This window comes from Electrophorus electricus, chromosome 4 (assembly GCF_041902795.1).
Source record: "Electrophorus electricus isolate QZ-2024a chromosome 4, ASM4190279v1, whole genome shotgun sequence".
Lineage (NCBI taxonomy): Eukaryota > Metazoa > Chordata > Actinopteri > Gymnotiformes > Gymnotidae > Electrophorus > Electrophorus electricus.
Window position 1 is genome coordinate 37335405 of NC_137500.1, and position 17446 is coordinate 37352850.

Consider the following 17446-nt stretch of genomic DNA (forward strand, 5'->3'; position numbering starts at 1 on the left):
TATACAATTATCTTTCGAGACAGGTTATTTATTGAGTCATCGAAAATTCAGACTTGTTTTCAAGGTTTAATTGTGAAATGGCTGTCAAACCAAAATATTAAAACAAAGTTACTCAAAAGCGGGTTACTCTTAACACGTACCTTCCTCAAAATTGAACAAATGCATAAGCACATATACACACACACACACACACTATTTTATGATCTCAGAGCTGCTCTTGCTTTGTCCAAGATGTCTTTTCTTATTCTTGGGTAGTTTGGGTGTGCATCCAGAACCTGAAGGAAGGAAATTCCCTAGTCAGGATTTGGTTTATTTCAAACAGTAATTCAAATCTTGATTGAGCTTGATTCCTGATTCAGAGGAAGTCCAGAAGAACAAGAACCAAACGATCATTTGACTTACTTTGTGACAAACGTCTATAGCATTCACGTATCTCTTTGCCTTCAGGTAGTTGAATGCAAGCTTGTACCCTGTAACAAATACTGTGACGTCAATGAAGTCCAAGGCAATTTAACATCAGGAAGAATGGAAACGGTGCTAGCAAGCAGCATACCAACGGTGGGGCTGGCTTGGCTGCCATATTTCCAGGCCAGTTCATAGTTCATAGCAGCATCCCTGAATGACTGCTCCTTCTCCATGATGTAACCCATGTATTCATATGCCTTGCAGCAAGACTAAAAAAAAATAATAACAGACACATGCTAGAATCAAAGTCTTGTGATGTTGTTGTCCACCGAGTCCACAGTTGCAGTTCTGAAACCACATGAAACAATTCATGTGTCCAATGTCTGATTAAAAAGACAATTACATTTTTAAAGTCAGAGATCGACACTAAAAGATAGGTGTAAAACCAAGCAGAACCATTTCTCCACAAGAAAAACGTCTGAAGTACACAGTGCCAGGAGAGGACCCTGCTGGTCCGTGCTGAGAAAAGCCCAATCGCTTTCCAAGCGTTTTCTCTGAGGCGAGACCAACCTTGTTGTGGCGTAGACAGCGCTTTAGGAGTTCCCCCGCCATGTCGTATTTGCCCGACTGGATGTAGATGTCGGCCAGGAGGAGCCAGCTCTTCTCGAACTCGTCCGCATCGATGATGTTCCAGTTCATCTTGGCAATGCGCTTGAGTTGGTTCCTGGCCCGTGGCGTCTGTTTCATGATCATGTAGGCCGTGGCCATGGCCAGCAGAGCTGGAACATGATCTTTCTGTGGAGCAGGAGAACACGACCGGAGTCGGTCTTAAGGCAGTGGAAACGTTCTGCTAAGACGCGGCCTTCAAGAGAAATCAGATATCGGCTCAAAAATATGAGACCGTAAATCCGCTGCGGAATTATTTCTGTTGAATGGAAAAACTATTTGACTTGTGTGTTTTAATTAATCAAAAATAAACTAAGCACACCATTTCCAACATGAAAACACCTGTCAAAGTAAGTTCAACAAATGTAAAGGGCTAAGAAAGGGGTAAAATACATCTGAAATATGAATAGTCCTTGTTGTCTTATTCAGAGCTGCTTAAATATGCTGCTGCCAAGCCTAGCAAGAATACAACATGTGTAGCTAATTGGCTTGTATTATTTCAATTAGTTCTTAATGTAAAACCAACATTTCACTTAAATATTTCAACAGGTTTTTTAAACAATCCAAACTATTATAGCCTCTTGTTTAAAAAGGTGCCCTGTTTAAAGAGAACTCAAAAGAAAAGTATTACAAACCACAGAACATGTAACACTTCTGTGTTTGCACTAAGAGTTCTATGTACAAAGGCGTCTGCCCAAAGGTGTGGGCGGGCGGGTGTGTGTTTTACACACCTCATTGTTTGCGATGTCAGTGAAGGCGGCGAGGGCTTTCTCCACGCTGGCTTTCTGCTTGGTGGCCAGGTAGCAGTAGTGCTCCAGGACTCGCAGCTGCACGTGGCCCTGTGGCGTCTGGGGCTTCAGCTCCTTCAGGAGCTTCTCGGCCGTCCGTACCGCCAGCTGCTCAGACTCCTGCTTCTCCGTGGAGTTCCTCACAGGGCCAATGAGAAAACCCGGGACTTAATGCTTTATTGGTTCACTATAAAACAATGATTAAGCGTAGTACGAGGAGCCTGCCTGTGTGTTTTTGCGCATCTATTTTCCATTTTTAACATCATTTATGATCCCCCTCGGGCTCACAAACTTGCTGAGCAAGGCAAACATTTTTTGTTTGATCGCCAAAGCACTGCTGCAGCGTAAATGGGTTGAGCAATGCCGTGCTTTGTAATGCAAACCATGCTTCACTACTCCTTATTCACACAGTTGTTAAGGCAGTGCTCACTGTGCTATGCTTGTCTCATGTTGTAATCCTGGGCTGTCCTTTCTGCTTAGGAACTTACCCCATGTCTCCATCCAGGTTCTCAAACACCTCTCCCCCCAATGTCTCATTGTCTGGGTTCAGGCAAATCTCAATCATGTTATACACTGCATTCTGACCCCAGTCGTCATCCTTACGAGCCTTATTGAAGTGCCGTAAACCTTCATTAGGCTCCCCGGTGTACCTGCGACAGACACAAGGAGGAGTGCAGCCATTTCTCTTGTAAATTTCCGAAGTTCACTCTTTGAAGCGTTAAATCATAAGCAATAAAGGCTTGATGGACTGTTTTAACTTATGTGACAATAATATCGGGGAAGGAACATTGTGATACCATGAACAATGGGATCATTCATGCTCTTGTGTTTCTCCATTTGCAGTTTCAGCACGATGCTGATAACTGGGTGCCTTGCGAGCAACTTGAAGGCTCCGCGTGCATGCGGTGGGCTTCTCTGTTAGTGGTACCGTGACAGGGACAGTCAGCCTGTGAAAAGCGAGGGCAGTGCACCCGAGACGTCTCTTGCGTGTGTGCTCTGGCTGTCGTCTCAGGAAGCTAGCCCTGTGTTGTAGTAGTCAGAGTCCACATTTCCACCTGGAAGACCCCCCGGTTGAGGCCCAGCGTGGCCGCGACCTTGTGCTACAGCTAAAGAATGCTCTGAATAACTCCCGAGTATCTGTAGCAGCTCAAATACTCCTACGTGTATTTTGGAGTGACAGAGCCATACAAATACAAAGAGAAGGCGACACTTTTAGACTGTGCGGAAATGCTACTTGTGGCAGGATTTCTAGCGATCGCCCGGCCCACATTATCAGAAGGAGCAACCACAGAGGAAAGGTCATTCTCTTTCCTCCTATTATGGTGAGAAAAGAGAACAGGGCTGTTCTCCAAGAACACATTATTTCCCCATGCACTGTGGCCAATGGCTTGAAAATGATGGCAGCAGAACTCCGAAGAAGCTTGTGCAACCATCAGGCTTCCAGACTGGTGGAACTCCTACGGTACACTGAAAAAGACTTCAGCTAGCCAACCAAGGTAATTAAAATGGGTGAAAAGCAAAACGACCTCAACCGCAGGAGCTGTGCCAGTAGCTCAGAGCATAGTGCTGTTGTGAGTGAACACTGATCTGCCTCGATGAATTCTACTCTTACCACAGGTAAAGGCCCTTGCAGTAATTGTATCCTGGCTCAAACTTGGCCCTGGGCGAGTGTTTCTCAGCCATCTCCAGGAACTTGGGCACCTCCTCCAGTTTGCCTGCTCTGCGCAGCAGGTCAATGAGCCGCGACAGCGTCGGGTAGTTGTCTGGGAGACGAGAAGGACGTTAGCGGAGAGCCACCACAAACCAGCCCAGGGCTCCGTGTTTATGCTAAGCTCTCAGCTCTCCCTACGCACGCCCTCATCGCCATAGCTCAGATGGGGAACCGGGCGGCTGCAGTGATAGGCTGGTGAGGGATGGCTGTTGTGAGGAGACACCTGGCTTCCTCTCCAGCAGCTGCTGGAAGTGGACGACGGCCTGCTCGTAGTCCTGCTTCCTGAACATCAGGTCAGCCATCATCTGCAGGCAGAGAGCGACAGAGGCGTCGAGGCGTGAGGGAGAAACGTGTCGAGCAGAAGGGGAAGCGTGCGGCACGGGTGCTCACCAGCGTAGCAGCCTCGTTGACGGGGTCGTTCTTCAGGAGGACGCCGCACTGATGCTGACAGGCTTCTGCGTCGTCCAGAGTCAGATACAGCTGGGCCAGCTCCAGCATCACCTGGTTTGAAACCAGGTTTGGCATAAAGCTTAGCGAAGCTTTGTTTAGAGAAGCATCTCAAGGTCTTTACACAAAAATATCTTCCCAAAATCTTTTTTTTTTTTCGATCTTACCAAACTAAACTGTGAGAGGAAAAAATAAGCACACATTAATATGTAGCTATAAACATGCATTAATTAATAATAGTAATCCATTCATAAATAGAACAGGATAACGACAACATGTTAAATGGAGCAGTCAGTTTAAATCTTTAAATCCATTTATGTTAACTGATAATAAAATTGTTCCCCAGAAGGACCAGGTTAAGGGCGGGGCTTGGGCCACATCCGGTGGCCCTGATCCTGCCACGCCCACCTTGCCATCACTCTCGCTGTACACAAGCGCCTCTTTGTAGAACTTGACGGCACGCTCGTAGCCATGCTGCCTGCTGCAGTGCTTGGCGATCTCGGCGCAGATGTCGGCGGCGAGCTGCTTCTGGGCAGGCACGGCGTCGGGCTGCTCCAGCTGGACGCGTTTCAGCACCTTCGCCTGGACGTCTCTCGCCTGGAGACGCACACGCACACACACACACACACAGACACAGACATGCTTCAGCTGGCTACGAACCAACTCACAAGGCACACGGAGGATCTTCCGGGGAATCCAGTATAAAAAGTGAAATGAGCCGAATCAAAATCTTGCTCGTGCTTTCCGATGTGTCCACGGTGCATGAATCCAGCAGCAGCGATTTCGGTCTGCGTGAGTGGTCACACCAGCCAAGTAAATTCTGACTCCTTTGAGTCCAAACATTTGGAGATGGATGGAAGCCAGGAGACTCACGCGGTGTAAGGAAAGCAAGGCCTCATCGTCTTTATCCACTTTGCTCTGAACCCTGGCCAGCAGCACAAGGTAGCGGCAGTCCTCCATCAGCCAGGGCAGTTCATTCACTAAAACACACAGAGAAGCGCTAACAGATAAGAACTCCCAGCAAAGACAAGAGGAAACATCCAAACACCCACCCCCCCCCACACACGGAAAAAAACCACAGATCCTAACACCGGCCTGGACGGACGCTACAACAATAAGCAGTTCCTTACAGGGCTACTGTGCCTCGGCTCTGAGGGCCAGGCCTGGCTCTCACCGGGGTCGTGCTCCAGCGCATCCAGCAGGACCCCTCTGCAACTCTCGTACTGCCTCAGCTTCATGAGGAGCTCGGCCAGGTCGTAGCGCAGGAAGCTCTGCTGGCCGCTCCTCAGGGCAGCCTCGTAGTAGTTTATGGCCTGAGGACAGGAGAGAGAGAGAGAGGGAAAGAGAGAAAAGATTTTAGAGTGCCAGAGCTCTCTGCACGTTCTCATTGCAACAGACATTGCATCAGACAGGTGCCAAAGTCAACGTCTTGCTTCCTGAAAAGGCTGGCTTTTTTCTTTATTTTCCAATTGAATTCAACGTGATGTGTGCCCTCCCACATGCTGGATTACTCCCAATGTTCCGATAAAGTGTTCTAGGACTACTGATAGTGGGTCATGCTACTTGCATGTGAAGGTTATTTGATAACACAATGAACATGGACCACCTCGGCCCTTCTTCATTGCGTGCCAAGGTTTTAGTTTACACCTCTCTGTGCAAAGGCACAGGCAATGCATAGGAAGAGTTATTGACCATACTAATTATATTCCCACTGGGAATAAGCAGAAGGCTAACTATCTGCTCGACACCTTCGATGAGTGCAGTTTGTGTACACACTCCAGAACAGGATGTTCTGGCGAAGGGTGTGATGAAAGCGCTCTCCTGCAGAGCTTGCCTTAGCGTAGTTGTGGGTCTTGACAAGAGCCTTGCCGATTTTGCTTGCCACGGTGCCATCTTTAGGGTTCTTCTTCAAAGCTTGCTCGTAAACCTCAATGGCCATCTCGGGCTGCGAGAAAGTCAGAAGCTCATGTGCTCAGACACAGTGAAAAAGGGGCTTGGTTTTGAGACAAAACATTCCTAATGGAGCCATTCCTTTTAAGAAACACAGAGTCACTGTGTTTACTATAGAGCAAATGTTTATACAATAGCTGGGGGCAAATGTGTCAAGACCTTCCCATAATTGGGGCTCCACTCAACTCAAATATTTGGTTTCCTGTAAAAATATAATTAAATAAAAGTCTGTATGTTAAATAAACTCTATATGTTATATGAAATGTAACTTTTATACCAACCTCTTGGATGTTCATGTAGGCATCTCCTAATAGGAGGTATGTGTGTGAGCTGGGCATCTTTTCCACCAATTCCCTGAAAAAGAAATTTTTTTAGAATGTGTGCATGTGGTGTGTGTGTGTGGGTGTGCGGGTGTACTTTTGGAGTGTCTATATTCTCACATCGGTGACCTGGCTGAAAAGTGAATAAAAGGCAAAATGTGCTTGCAGAACAACTGGAGACTCGGAGACGCAGACGAGCAACGGAAAGATTCAGATCTTCTAGCGCAGCACCAAGGAAAAAATGCAGAGAGAAGAAAAGGCAAATTGGCAGAGAGTTGCACGTAATCAATAATGAGGGAACAGGTAAAGTGCAGGGTGTGTGTGTGTGTGAGGAACTGGACAACACTGGAGGACAACTCTAGAAGCCAACTCCAAGACAATTTGCTCAGGAGATCATAATGTATGGCATATATCAAGGAGAGAGGTTGTTATGCATACACCTGAAACCTGACGATCAATAAGAATAGACGTGTACACATTCATGAGCAGAACCAACATCAGCCATGAGTCACCTCCTGTACATGGTTGATATCAAGACCACCAAGATGAAAAGGGACATTGACTCTCTGATGCACCTGACAAGGATCTTTAGCAAGGACATGGCAATGTCTTTGGAGAGGTGTGGTCGGATGATAGTAAAAAGGAAATGTGATCAGGACAGTGAAAACTGAACTACCATAAGGCCATTTAACAGACCTAGAGGACATCTACAAATACCTGGGGGTTCTTCAATCACACAGGAACCATGAGGCAGAAATGAGAAGGCCAGCCAAATCCGTTAGCGGAATCCAAAAGACAGTTGGATGGGTCCAAGACCAAAGATCATGTATGCCTTTCCTGTCATCAGAGACACGGCAGGCACAATAAGCTGGCCAAGAGAAGCATCGGAAGCCGCTGATGTTGGAGACTAGAAGACGAGAAAAGCCTAAGACCAGAAAACTCCACATTCCCCATGGGGCATACCGCCCAGGATCCAGAATCCAAAGGCTGTATGTCAGCTGGAAGGAGAGGGTAAGGGGCCTATCAAGTGGAAGAGCCACTGTTCAGAAGCACGATCCATGAATACATCCAAGGAATGAGACCACCAAGGATGAGTGGATGAGGGAGTGTCTCAGTCAGATGGGGGACACGGAAGCAGAGGAGGTGCCATGGGAAGATAAGGCCCTCCATGGAATGTACCACTGAGGTGACTGACATGAGACATTCCAAGGCTTGAAAAGGCAGGACTGAAAGACAGCACAGATGCACTAATCATGACAGCACAAGACAAAGCACTAAGCACCAGGTTGATCAAAGCAGGGGTGTATCACACCTGAGAAGACCCAAGATGCCGACTGTGCAAAGGAACCACTGGGATAATACAACACCCAGTAGCGGAATGCAAGATTCTGGCAGGGAAAGTATACACTGAGAGACCCAACCAACCACTGAGATCATACACAGGAACATATACAAGGCATATGAGGTGGACACTCCCAAGTCCAAATGGGAGGAACCACAGAAAGTGGTGGAGAATAATAAGCTTCCAGATCCAGACAGATAAACAAATAGTAGCAAACCGACCAGATGCAGTGATAGCGGGCAGGATGCAGAAGACAGCGGTGGTAAGAGATATGGCTATCCAGAGTCATGGAAACAATGCGAGGAAGGAATATGAGAAGCTGAAAAGTACCAGGGGTTGAAAGAAGAAAGAGAGAATGTAGAAGTTCAATGTCTAAGCCGTCCCAGCTGGAGCAGTGGCTCCAACAGATCCCAGGAATGACACCAATCTTGGTACAGAAGAGGGCAACTTAGGAACGTCAAAGGAAAAATGGCTATTCCGAAATATATGCCCTTACCTGTAGCAGCTGACATAGAGACGTTTCTCCTTCCTGTGGTTCAGGTAGACGTCCGCCATTTTCTCTTTGGCCTGCACGTAGTAGGGCTGCTCCGGCGTGACATTTCTGAGCATGCTCAGTGCAAGCTCGGTGTCGCCCCTCAGCAGCGCGAGCTCGGCATTAGCAATGGTGATGCGGAGCTCCTCGGGGCCGCCCGTGAACTCGTTGATGGCGTCCTGCATCACCTTAGCCGCCTCGTGCTGCAGCCGCCACCATTCCGGGTCCACCGGGGCACAAGAACATCGGGTCAGCACCGGCACAGCTTGGACATGGCCGTGACGTTCCACTGATAAGCTCTGAGTGTGCGCTAGTGTCACCTGCTCTCCGTTCAGCCAGAGCGCCTCGGCCAGCTCCAGATACACGGACACGCAGTCCGCCGGGATCAGCTCGCCTTTCCGGGCCTTGCTCTTGGAAGAGGAGCCGGCCCTCCGCACGCCAGGCAGGCTCATGGCCAGCTGCAGGGTCTGGATGGCCTCCCGGAGCTCGCCTGTCTTCCTCTGAACTTGCGCTTTAATCAGGTGGTACAGAGGGTGCTCCCTCACCTGACCAGCACACACACACACACACACACACACAGAAAGAGAGAGAGAGAGAGAGAGAGAGAGAGAGAGAGAGAGAGAGAGACACACACAGACAGACGGTGAGAGAGTGAGCAGGATCATGAGCCATCTGTGAGAACCAACCACATTGGGAGGAACTGAAAGGAGGGCTCAAGCACGCGTCTACTGCAATCAGTTATTTTAATCACTTTTCCTAAAAGAACGGACAAGTGTCATTGAGATAATATGAGGAAGCGTATCCATATAATCCAGTGTCCTGAAAACAACATCGGGAAAACTCTGGCCATGCTGAAAAGCAGACATGTTTTCACATAAAAAGTGCCCATGTTTGCTACTGCACATGAAACATGCCCTTCCAGAGGTGCTCACCTCAAAGTTGTGGCTCAGGCACAGTTCCAGAGACTGGGTGGAGAGTCTGATGTTGCCCTGAAGGAGATGGATCTGGGCCATGAGCAGGTGGGCATCAGCGAAGGACGGCTTCTGGTCCAAACAGTGCTGCAGACTGCTCTGAGCTGCCTCTATGTCACCTGAGAGGGTGCAGACATACACAATATCCACAAAACAGGTCCACAACAAAAAATTAACCAGAGGTAGGGTATTTCTGGAGCACCTTCGCGACTGTTTTGGAAACGTCCTGTTCATATGAAACGGTCACCTGACAGAAACCTGACTTTGGCCATCAGAAACACAGCCTGATGGAGTCCAGGGGCGATCTTGACCACGGTGTCCAGCACAGAGGCGCAGTGCTGCAGCTGAGGTGCAGGAGCCTGGCCCTGGGTCACTGGCTGAGGGTGGGGGACAAGACACCCAGCAGGTAGAAATGAAAACAGCCACAAAGATCCAGTAGAGCTACCGAGTGCTAAAAAAGACATGGACTGCTTCAGTGTGATCTGGTGTGAGGTGAATGTTTTGCTGTCGGAGGTGTAGCCAGTGAACCCTGCATGAATACTGCACAGTATGAAAGTATGATGCTACTCACTGTCAGTTATTACTAGGCATAGACTCACTCTAGCTGAAACCTATTAGCATTGGTTTCTGAAACGTGAGAATGTTAAGGGACCATTTGCTAGTGGACACTTTTCATATTGAATATTCATTTATGTTGATATCTGGCACATGAGCTCCCATTTAGGGGTTTAACTTACAAGGAAAGGAACCAACATACACATATCTACATGATCGTATCCATAAAACTGTCACTTAACAGAACAGTCTTGTTTTTCTTAAAACAAACACCTTGGCAGGACAGATTGCCAGGTACTCCTTGGCGATTTCCAGCAAGAAGTCGGGGTTGAGCTTCTCGTAGTACTCCACGCTGAGCGGCAGACCACGGAGGGTAGAGAAGTGTGTTTCCACTGTGTCGTTCAGCAGACTGGTCACCTCATCCTGGGACTTCTGTTTCTTAGCGGCCAGCAATGCCCGCAAATACATCAGCTCCTTAAACGTACACACACACACACACACACACACACACACACACACACACACACACAGACGGTCAAGTTTGTGAGAGGGAGAAACAGTGGTCCGTTAAAGAGCACCGAGTGCAGGAGCAGACGGAGTTACACAGGGTCACGCGCCACGCTGTGGATCACGAGATTGCGCTCACCAAACCGAGAGCACTCGAGCGGGTCTTAACACCCGGCGGCCAGGTTGCGTCGCAGCTGATAGGAATCGGACGCTTCCTTGGTAACAGGACATTTCCATTACTCTGTGCTTACACTGTGCGCTCAGTGCAGCTGAGCACACGCCGTGCCCGACTGACATCATTGAGATGAAGTTCGCACAGCTGACGAATCTGTATAAACAAAACGCGAGTGCCTGTGGCAAAGGGCCACTGCTGTCTCTGAATGAGTTACAGAGGATTCAGCAGGGAACGGCAGAATTGTTTATCCAAATGAGGCACTGCCGGACTTTTAAGCTACACCGAGATATCCTGGCCATAAAGAAGATGACACACAGGAAAGAATAACATTTGAGGAATGTCTGGGAAGGTCAGCAGTCGTCCAGGTCATCGGCTCGTCTAATGACCCATGTCTAGTCAACGTGACTGGATGTGTATAATAAGCCTTCTCTCTAATTATATGTGTAATTATAGGTTTGTCTGTTATACATGAACTCTGTGTGACTGACTGACTGATCCTCTGTCTGCTCAGTCGGTTCATCTATCCATCTAAAGGGCTTCCTCAGTTCTACTACCAAGTAATACCTGAAGAAACCTTCAACTTTTCTGAGAATTTAAGGTTTATAAGCACTGACTGACCAAAGCATCTACGTCCTGGCATGAGTCTTGGCAAGACCTGAGCCTGTGATTAGCTGAGACAGATGACATGCTCCAGCCACAACACTCTGCAAACGGCACGTCTCAAGAGAGCAGAAATCGTTGGTGGTGCGATGTGGGTTGATGTGGTGTCTGCAGTCTCACCGCTGACTTGCCGATGGACTGCTGGATCTCAGTGAGGAACTCCAGCTGCTGCTCGGCTCCTTGCAGGTGACCCTCGCTCAGCTGGCACCGGATGATGCCTGCAGGAGACGAGCGTCTTTAGCCCACAGGGGAAGCCACACACGCTGGACGAATTGAGGAACATGCACTGTTGCAGCAAGGAACTGAACGCCTGCCCGGGGGCCAAGTGGCAGGTAAGTCTCGTTCACGCCTGTGTCCGGAATGGCATGTAGAGTTATTACAAGCACTCTCAGGTTAAGTTCCAAAATACAGCACAGCCAAGCCAAGCTGAGTGAAGGCATACGTCTGGAATCTTAGGTTTCTTGGGGAGGGGGGTTCCTTGGGTTGCTTACACACAAAAGCAGAGATCAACTCATCTTAAATCTAAACGTGAGCTTTCGTTGGGCATCATTTTTATCTTCATCATTCTTATTCTTTTTAAATCATCTCAGAATCCAGAACTGTCTAACTCACACAATGAATGATGTTGATATGCATATCTAAAAGGAAGCCCCTCAGGCCAGGACTGAAAAAACAACTCCATCCCGCCACCATTATGAAACTCCGCCCACCACATCCCTCCTCTTGCCTTCGCAGCGTCACGGAAGCATTCTCACCTATCAGAGCTGAGACGCTGCTCTCGTCCAGCGTCATGGCAGTTTTGTACCACTTTGCGGCCTCCTTCGTCCTGCCCAGCAGGCACAGCAGGTAGCCCAGCTCAGTGGCCGTCTCCGCGCGGCCCGGCGCCTGCGAGAACGCCTGCTCCACCAGCGCATAGGTGTGCTGCAGTACCTTCTCCACCCTGCCACACTGAAAGCAGGGGGGTGTTCGTCAACAGGAGGCCGGCACGCACGCCGAGTGACGGGACTGTAGGAAGGCTATTAGAACCTCCTGAGCGGAAAACGCAAGCTCTTCCAGGCAGACAGCCTAGAAGCCGTGCTTCGTTGCACTTAGCCTTCATCATTTAGGTCAGAGGTGTTCAATTCCAGACTTCTTATCCGATTCCCAGTCTGGGACTGTAATCAGAAGCTAACTGTGCAGTTACAGTAACCGATTCACTACTTTACTGTCACTTCTGAATTTTAGGTACATACAGGGTGGAAAATCTGTAGTACTTGGACCTCAAAAGGTGTGGTTTAGAACTTAAATTAACTACCAGTGCTCACAGAACCCAGGTTCTGGCTTTGAGTTGAGGACCTTTGATTTAGCTCCTTGGTCAAACGCTGTAGCCGAAATCTGGTGTTAAAATCCTGACTGTTCATCTTTAAAGCAGGACTTTTTAGGTAAATCATTACAGAGGGTGTAATTTGGTCAGTTGCTAGCGGCCAATTGTTTGCATTTGAACCTTACCACTCGAGTGAAAGCCAATGACATTCCATACAGGAGCTCAGGGTTGTTGGGCTCTTGGTGGTCCAGGTTGCTGATCAGGTTCAATAGTTGCTTCACTGACTGTGGATGAGAGCACACTCGGTCAATTTAGCGTCACTTTGTCGAAATGGCTGAAGAACAGTGTGGATTTCAGGTGTAAGAGAAGGGGTTGAACCTCCTCGATGTCACCCTCTCTGCAGAGAGAGTGCAGCCCCAGCATTCGCAGTGCCTCCAGATTGGTTTTGTCTCTCTGAAGAAGCCTGGCAGGAGAGCGAGTGAAGACTAAATGAAAAATGCATCCCGAGCACATACACATGGCAGGATACTTGCCCACAAGCACCGCTGTTTATCTGTGACATATACATGTGGGGGTGTGGGATAGAAAACCACTGCTGCCCCACTGAAAAGCTAAACCACTAGAGTAAATATCCTTCTACATAACTATATTCATGAAGCAGTTTGTATCTTATTTTTTCCAGGAACACTTATAAGACATTGAGATGTATGTGAAAAAAAGCCATCTGTACAACTTAATATTTGGTGTTTCTGCTGGGTGGCTGTTTTATGTGAATTCCTTCACATAAAAGTGGCTCAAAGATCTTTCTATGCAATTCACGATGCACACCAAAACCAAAGAGTACAACCAGCCAAGAAGGCTCCATTCAGAAGATGATTCTCATAGGAGTTCAAAGGTGGGTGGGTGTGTGTGTGTGTGTGTGTGTGTGTGTGTGTGTGTGTGTGTGTGTGTGTGGTCCCAGCAGGACCACAGTGGCACTACCAAATCCTAAACCAGCTCCCACAGAGTCAATGGTCTTTCTCCTCTCTCTGTGTCTCTCTCTCACACACACACACACACACACACACACACACACCCTACAGCAGTGCACGCTGGGATGTGTGTGGCTTTAGCCCTCAGCCTCAAAGGGCCTTTTGATTCTGCCCGCCACTGGCCCTCATCCAAAAGGCGGGTGAACAATGGCCCAGTCTCTTAGCATGGATCTGTGGCATCACATTTGAGTTCCATTTACACTTGAACACAGCCTGACTCACCCTGGTCTAGTGACTTTCCTGTAGCCGTGTGTTTAGCGTGTTTAAAAATCAGGAACACAAATCTGGCTCACTAACTTTAAACTGATGATGACAGAACAAAGATGTTCAAATAAAAGCTTGTGCAAATGGCGCAGCTGATCGGAGATCAGAGGCAGACACAACTGTGGAAGAAGTGATACCTCTGAGCAGCATCCACTGCCTGTTCCCAGTCCTGTAAACTCAGCAAGAGCTTCATCTTCTTCACCAGAGCAGGGATGAAGGATGGGTAACTGACAACGACCTGGTTTACTGTCTCTAAAGCTCCAGAGTAATTCTGACGGAACTCGTAATACTGCACCTAGAAACAGGGAGATGTAGTCAGACAGCTAAGATTCTACTGGACTTCAGCTATGGCTAGACCAAATATTTAAAAAAATAAAGCACAATGACTGACACACGTCACTCAAAGTGGTGACGTGTGTCAGTCATTGTGCTTTATTTTTTTGATATTTGACATTCACAAGACTAGATACTTGAGGGACTTACTGTACATTTTAAACATTTTTGTACATACATTTTTGTATGCTGTAATGCTACAGAGTGTATAAATATACAGATATTCAGGTCATAATTAAATTTTTAATTTTAATATGAGCAAATTATAATTTTATACTAGAATAAAATTGAATTGAATTGAATTGAATAAGACATTTGTACTGATACTACCTTTCCCATCAGAGCAAAAATACTGATTTTCTCCTTCAGGGCCTCATCAAAGTATTTCCCAGATTTCCTGGCATAGGCATCTTTACCAGAGGTCAGATCTATCCACCCTTTCAGCGTGATCCCCTGAAAAACACACAATGGGCCCCAGTAACAGAAAAGCCAAAGTCGGACAAACAGCAACATTCCTGAATAGAACGTCGCATCATATAGAAATTAAGAGAAAATTATGTTTGATTTAATATAGTAATTCTTGCTCATCATAAATCTTATTCTCAATAAGCTTAGTTTGGAAAATTAAAAGGCTCTGTGAAAAATCCAGCAACAACATATCTTAAACTGTTGTATCAGTGACACCTGACTACACAATGGCCTGTGCACTAATAAACAATATTTTTATAGTTACATTAAGTGTTATAATCCTTTTTTTGTGATAATCTTCTTTTAATGTATTAATTTGATATTAATAAATTAATAAAGAATATTTTGTGTTTTGCGATAAAATACTTTTAAATCAATTAATTAAACTGATATTCTTAAATTATTATTGCAAGGATTTAAGTTAATTAATTTATATGAACGTTACCTCTGAGGAGCCACTAGAGAGTTTGATCATCCTGTCCACATAATCCCTGGCCTTGTCATTACGGCCCAGGAGCCAGAGAAACACCCCGGCATGGTACAGGGCCTTTGGGCTAGCACCCTTACGATCCTCCTTAACTTTGGCATCTAGCTCCTGGATGGTGTCTCTGTCTGAGGTCAGCATACGTTGACAGATTATGTAGGCATTTATACCCAAATATAAGCAATCTTCTCCAAAGAAAAATGACTGGTGAAAAATTAGGAGAAACGCATAGGTACTACTTGTTCCAAAAATGGAACACCTTAAAATATATCTCATATAAGGTTAATGATGGTGTAACTGCAGTGCACACACTGCATACCTGGGTTAGGTCTTTTCTTCTGGGCGTAGACCAGAGCCATCAGTGTACACAAAGATACATCTCTCTTACTTTTCAACTGCTCCAGCTCTTCGATGGCCTCCTGCACACGGTCTAAGATGAGACGCAGAAGAAGACTTTAGTATCTACACGCACAGCGCTGCCAGTTGTAATCGATTAGTCATGTAGTACACATAAATAATGTACAGATTATAAAATAGACAAACAAAGATTTGTGTACAATCCAGATATCTTTATTTATTAGCAGCATAAAGTTTTAGTCAATACGGAGACAAAACGGATGCAATTTTCAAACCTTAACAAGCCCTTCTGACCTATTAAACACGATAATGTGTCGAAAGATTTGTGTACAATCCAGATATCTTTATTCATTAGCAGCATAAAGTTTTAGTCAATACGGAGACAAAACGGATGCAATTTTCAAACCTTAACAAGCCCTTCTGACCTATTAAACACGATAATGTGTCGTTTGATGTAATTCTTCTCCACCTGCTGATTTAGAGTAAAACATCTTCGAAATGGTTTCCATGTCACTGTTTTTATACCCTGTACTGAGTCTCCACTAACGTGAGGAGCACAGCTCTGTTTATATCGCCTTTATATTTACCCTGCGCCAGGAGACCGTATGCATGGAAGAATGTGAAGATCGGTTCATTGCTGAATTTGCGCTGGGCTTCACTTGAGACGTTCAAGACATGATTGTAAAACTTCTCCTGGCAGTAATATGTAATCAGGGCCTGCAAATGTGAAGACATTAGAGGTTCGGTTTACGCTCTCTGGTCAGCCTTAGTAAGGTACAGGTACATCGTGTATCGTTTCTAATGTTACACTGAGACAAACAATAATAGAAATGATATAGCAATGTTCGGGTACCTGGGTTAGGCTTCCTCACTGTGTATCTTTACAACTAAACAAAGGCTACACAATTACGTGCCTACGAGTCCTACATGAAATAAATGATTAGTCCTAAGAATCCGCAACTGATACATTGTATTCCACTAAAGAAAGAGAAACGTTAGTGGGCTTTACACTAGACTGAACGGGTTATTAATACAGAAGCGATAAACTCACCAGTGTTAACTCTTCGTCCTGAACGTCAGTCATTTCCGTGTATTTGAACGTTTCGCCTAGCTCGATTGCTGGCAGTGATTTAACGCATCACCCTTAGACAGTAAGCAGTGTTTACTTAGGTTCTACTTATGTTTCGCCATCTCGGTGATCATGCTGGGCGTCCTGGTAACCAAACAACGACCGCCATTTTTGCCTAGGAACTGGGAAGTGGATTCAGTAAAGAATCCTACTCGCTGTTGTATTGCTGCGCGTCCACACGAGGGCGCCCTACTCCTTCATAACCGCACCGCTCAGAGACGCGTGTGAGACGTGCCTAGTCAGATTATAAGTGATAAAAGTGTTAGAAAATGCCCGCTTCGTTATTTTCGTTTTCCCCGTATTCGGGCTTTTTCCTCCATTATTTGTACTGAATGCTTTATTATGCGAAAGTGCGCTACAGGCCCAAGGTTAACATCAATAACAATGTAATGCAAAGTTGTCTTTACAACCAGTTTTGTTGCAGATCTTTGTGCAGCAAAAATTAAACACAATTCCCCTAGAATGTTTATTGCCCTGACTCTTGGACAATATTTAAACTGTAATGAAATAGAAATTATGTAAAACTTTGATATGTCATGGATAACGTTTTTAAAGTATCATACCATATCTGTTACTAACATTATTAGTTATATTATCTCCTGTGGAAGTTCACACGCATTAAGGATCATTTTTGCTTTGGTTTCCAAGTAGAAATAAAGTTATTTGGAATGAATGGCAACTTGTTTATGCAGCAAGGGATGTGTCTAACCAATCTGGTGGGAAAATGCCAAATCCCATTACTGAATTCTAACAGACAGTCAAATGTTGCACAAGTATATAGGGTTCCCATTTTACGGTAATAACAGTTACACCTGAAGGCAGTATTACCGCACATAAACATTATACAAATTTATAACCAATAATATATTATTCATTAGTAATACTACACTAATACTAATTTATTACTAATTACTAATATATTATACTAATTTATTACAAATAAAAAGATCAGTAATGGAGCATCATTCTTAATTACTTCATTCCACTACTGTATCACCACTACTATATCAGTCACAGTATCAGAGACTAAATTTGTCTAAGAAAACCA

At 46.0% G+C, this 17446-nt stretch overlaps 1 protein-coding gene across 2 annotated transcripts; it reads right to left on the reverse strand.

Annotated features, from left to right (window-relative positions):
• Nucleotides 1-53: 53 nt before the first annotated feature.
• Nucleotides 54-16517, reverse strand: ttc21b (tetratricopeptide repeat domain 21B). Of its 2 annotated transcripts, XM_035522042.2 has the most exons (29): nt 16321-16517; nt 15857-15986; nt 15232-15342; nt 14874-15040; nt 14291-14413; nt 13765-13922; nt 12711-12795; nt 12518-12616; nt 11785-11977; nt 11150-11247; nt 9961-10161; nt 9380-9509; nt 9094-9251; nt 8482-8706; nt 8126-8364; nt 6249-6321; nt 5852-5962; nt 5192-5330; nt 4891-4997; nt 4426-4614; nt 3961-4071; nt 3794-3875; nt 3472-3622; nt 2348-2509; nt 1803-1998; nt 976-1200; nt 554-674; nt 403-470; nt 54-275 (listed from the first exon to the last, which is right to left on the reverse strand). In XM_035522042.2, exons 1-29 carry the CDS (start codon nt 16351-16353, stop codon nt 198-200), a joined length of 3963 nt encoding a protein of 1320 aa, XP_035377935.1. In that variant the 5' UTR covers nt 16354-16517; the 3' UTR covers nt 54-197. The 2 variants fall into 2 exon arrangements, 1 of the variants encoding a protein (XP_035377935.1); XR_014123451.1 differs by lacking the exon at nt 54-275 and having other exon boundaries at nt 554-753.
• Nucleotides 16518-17446: the final 929 nt, after the last annotated feature.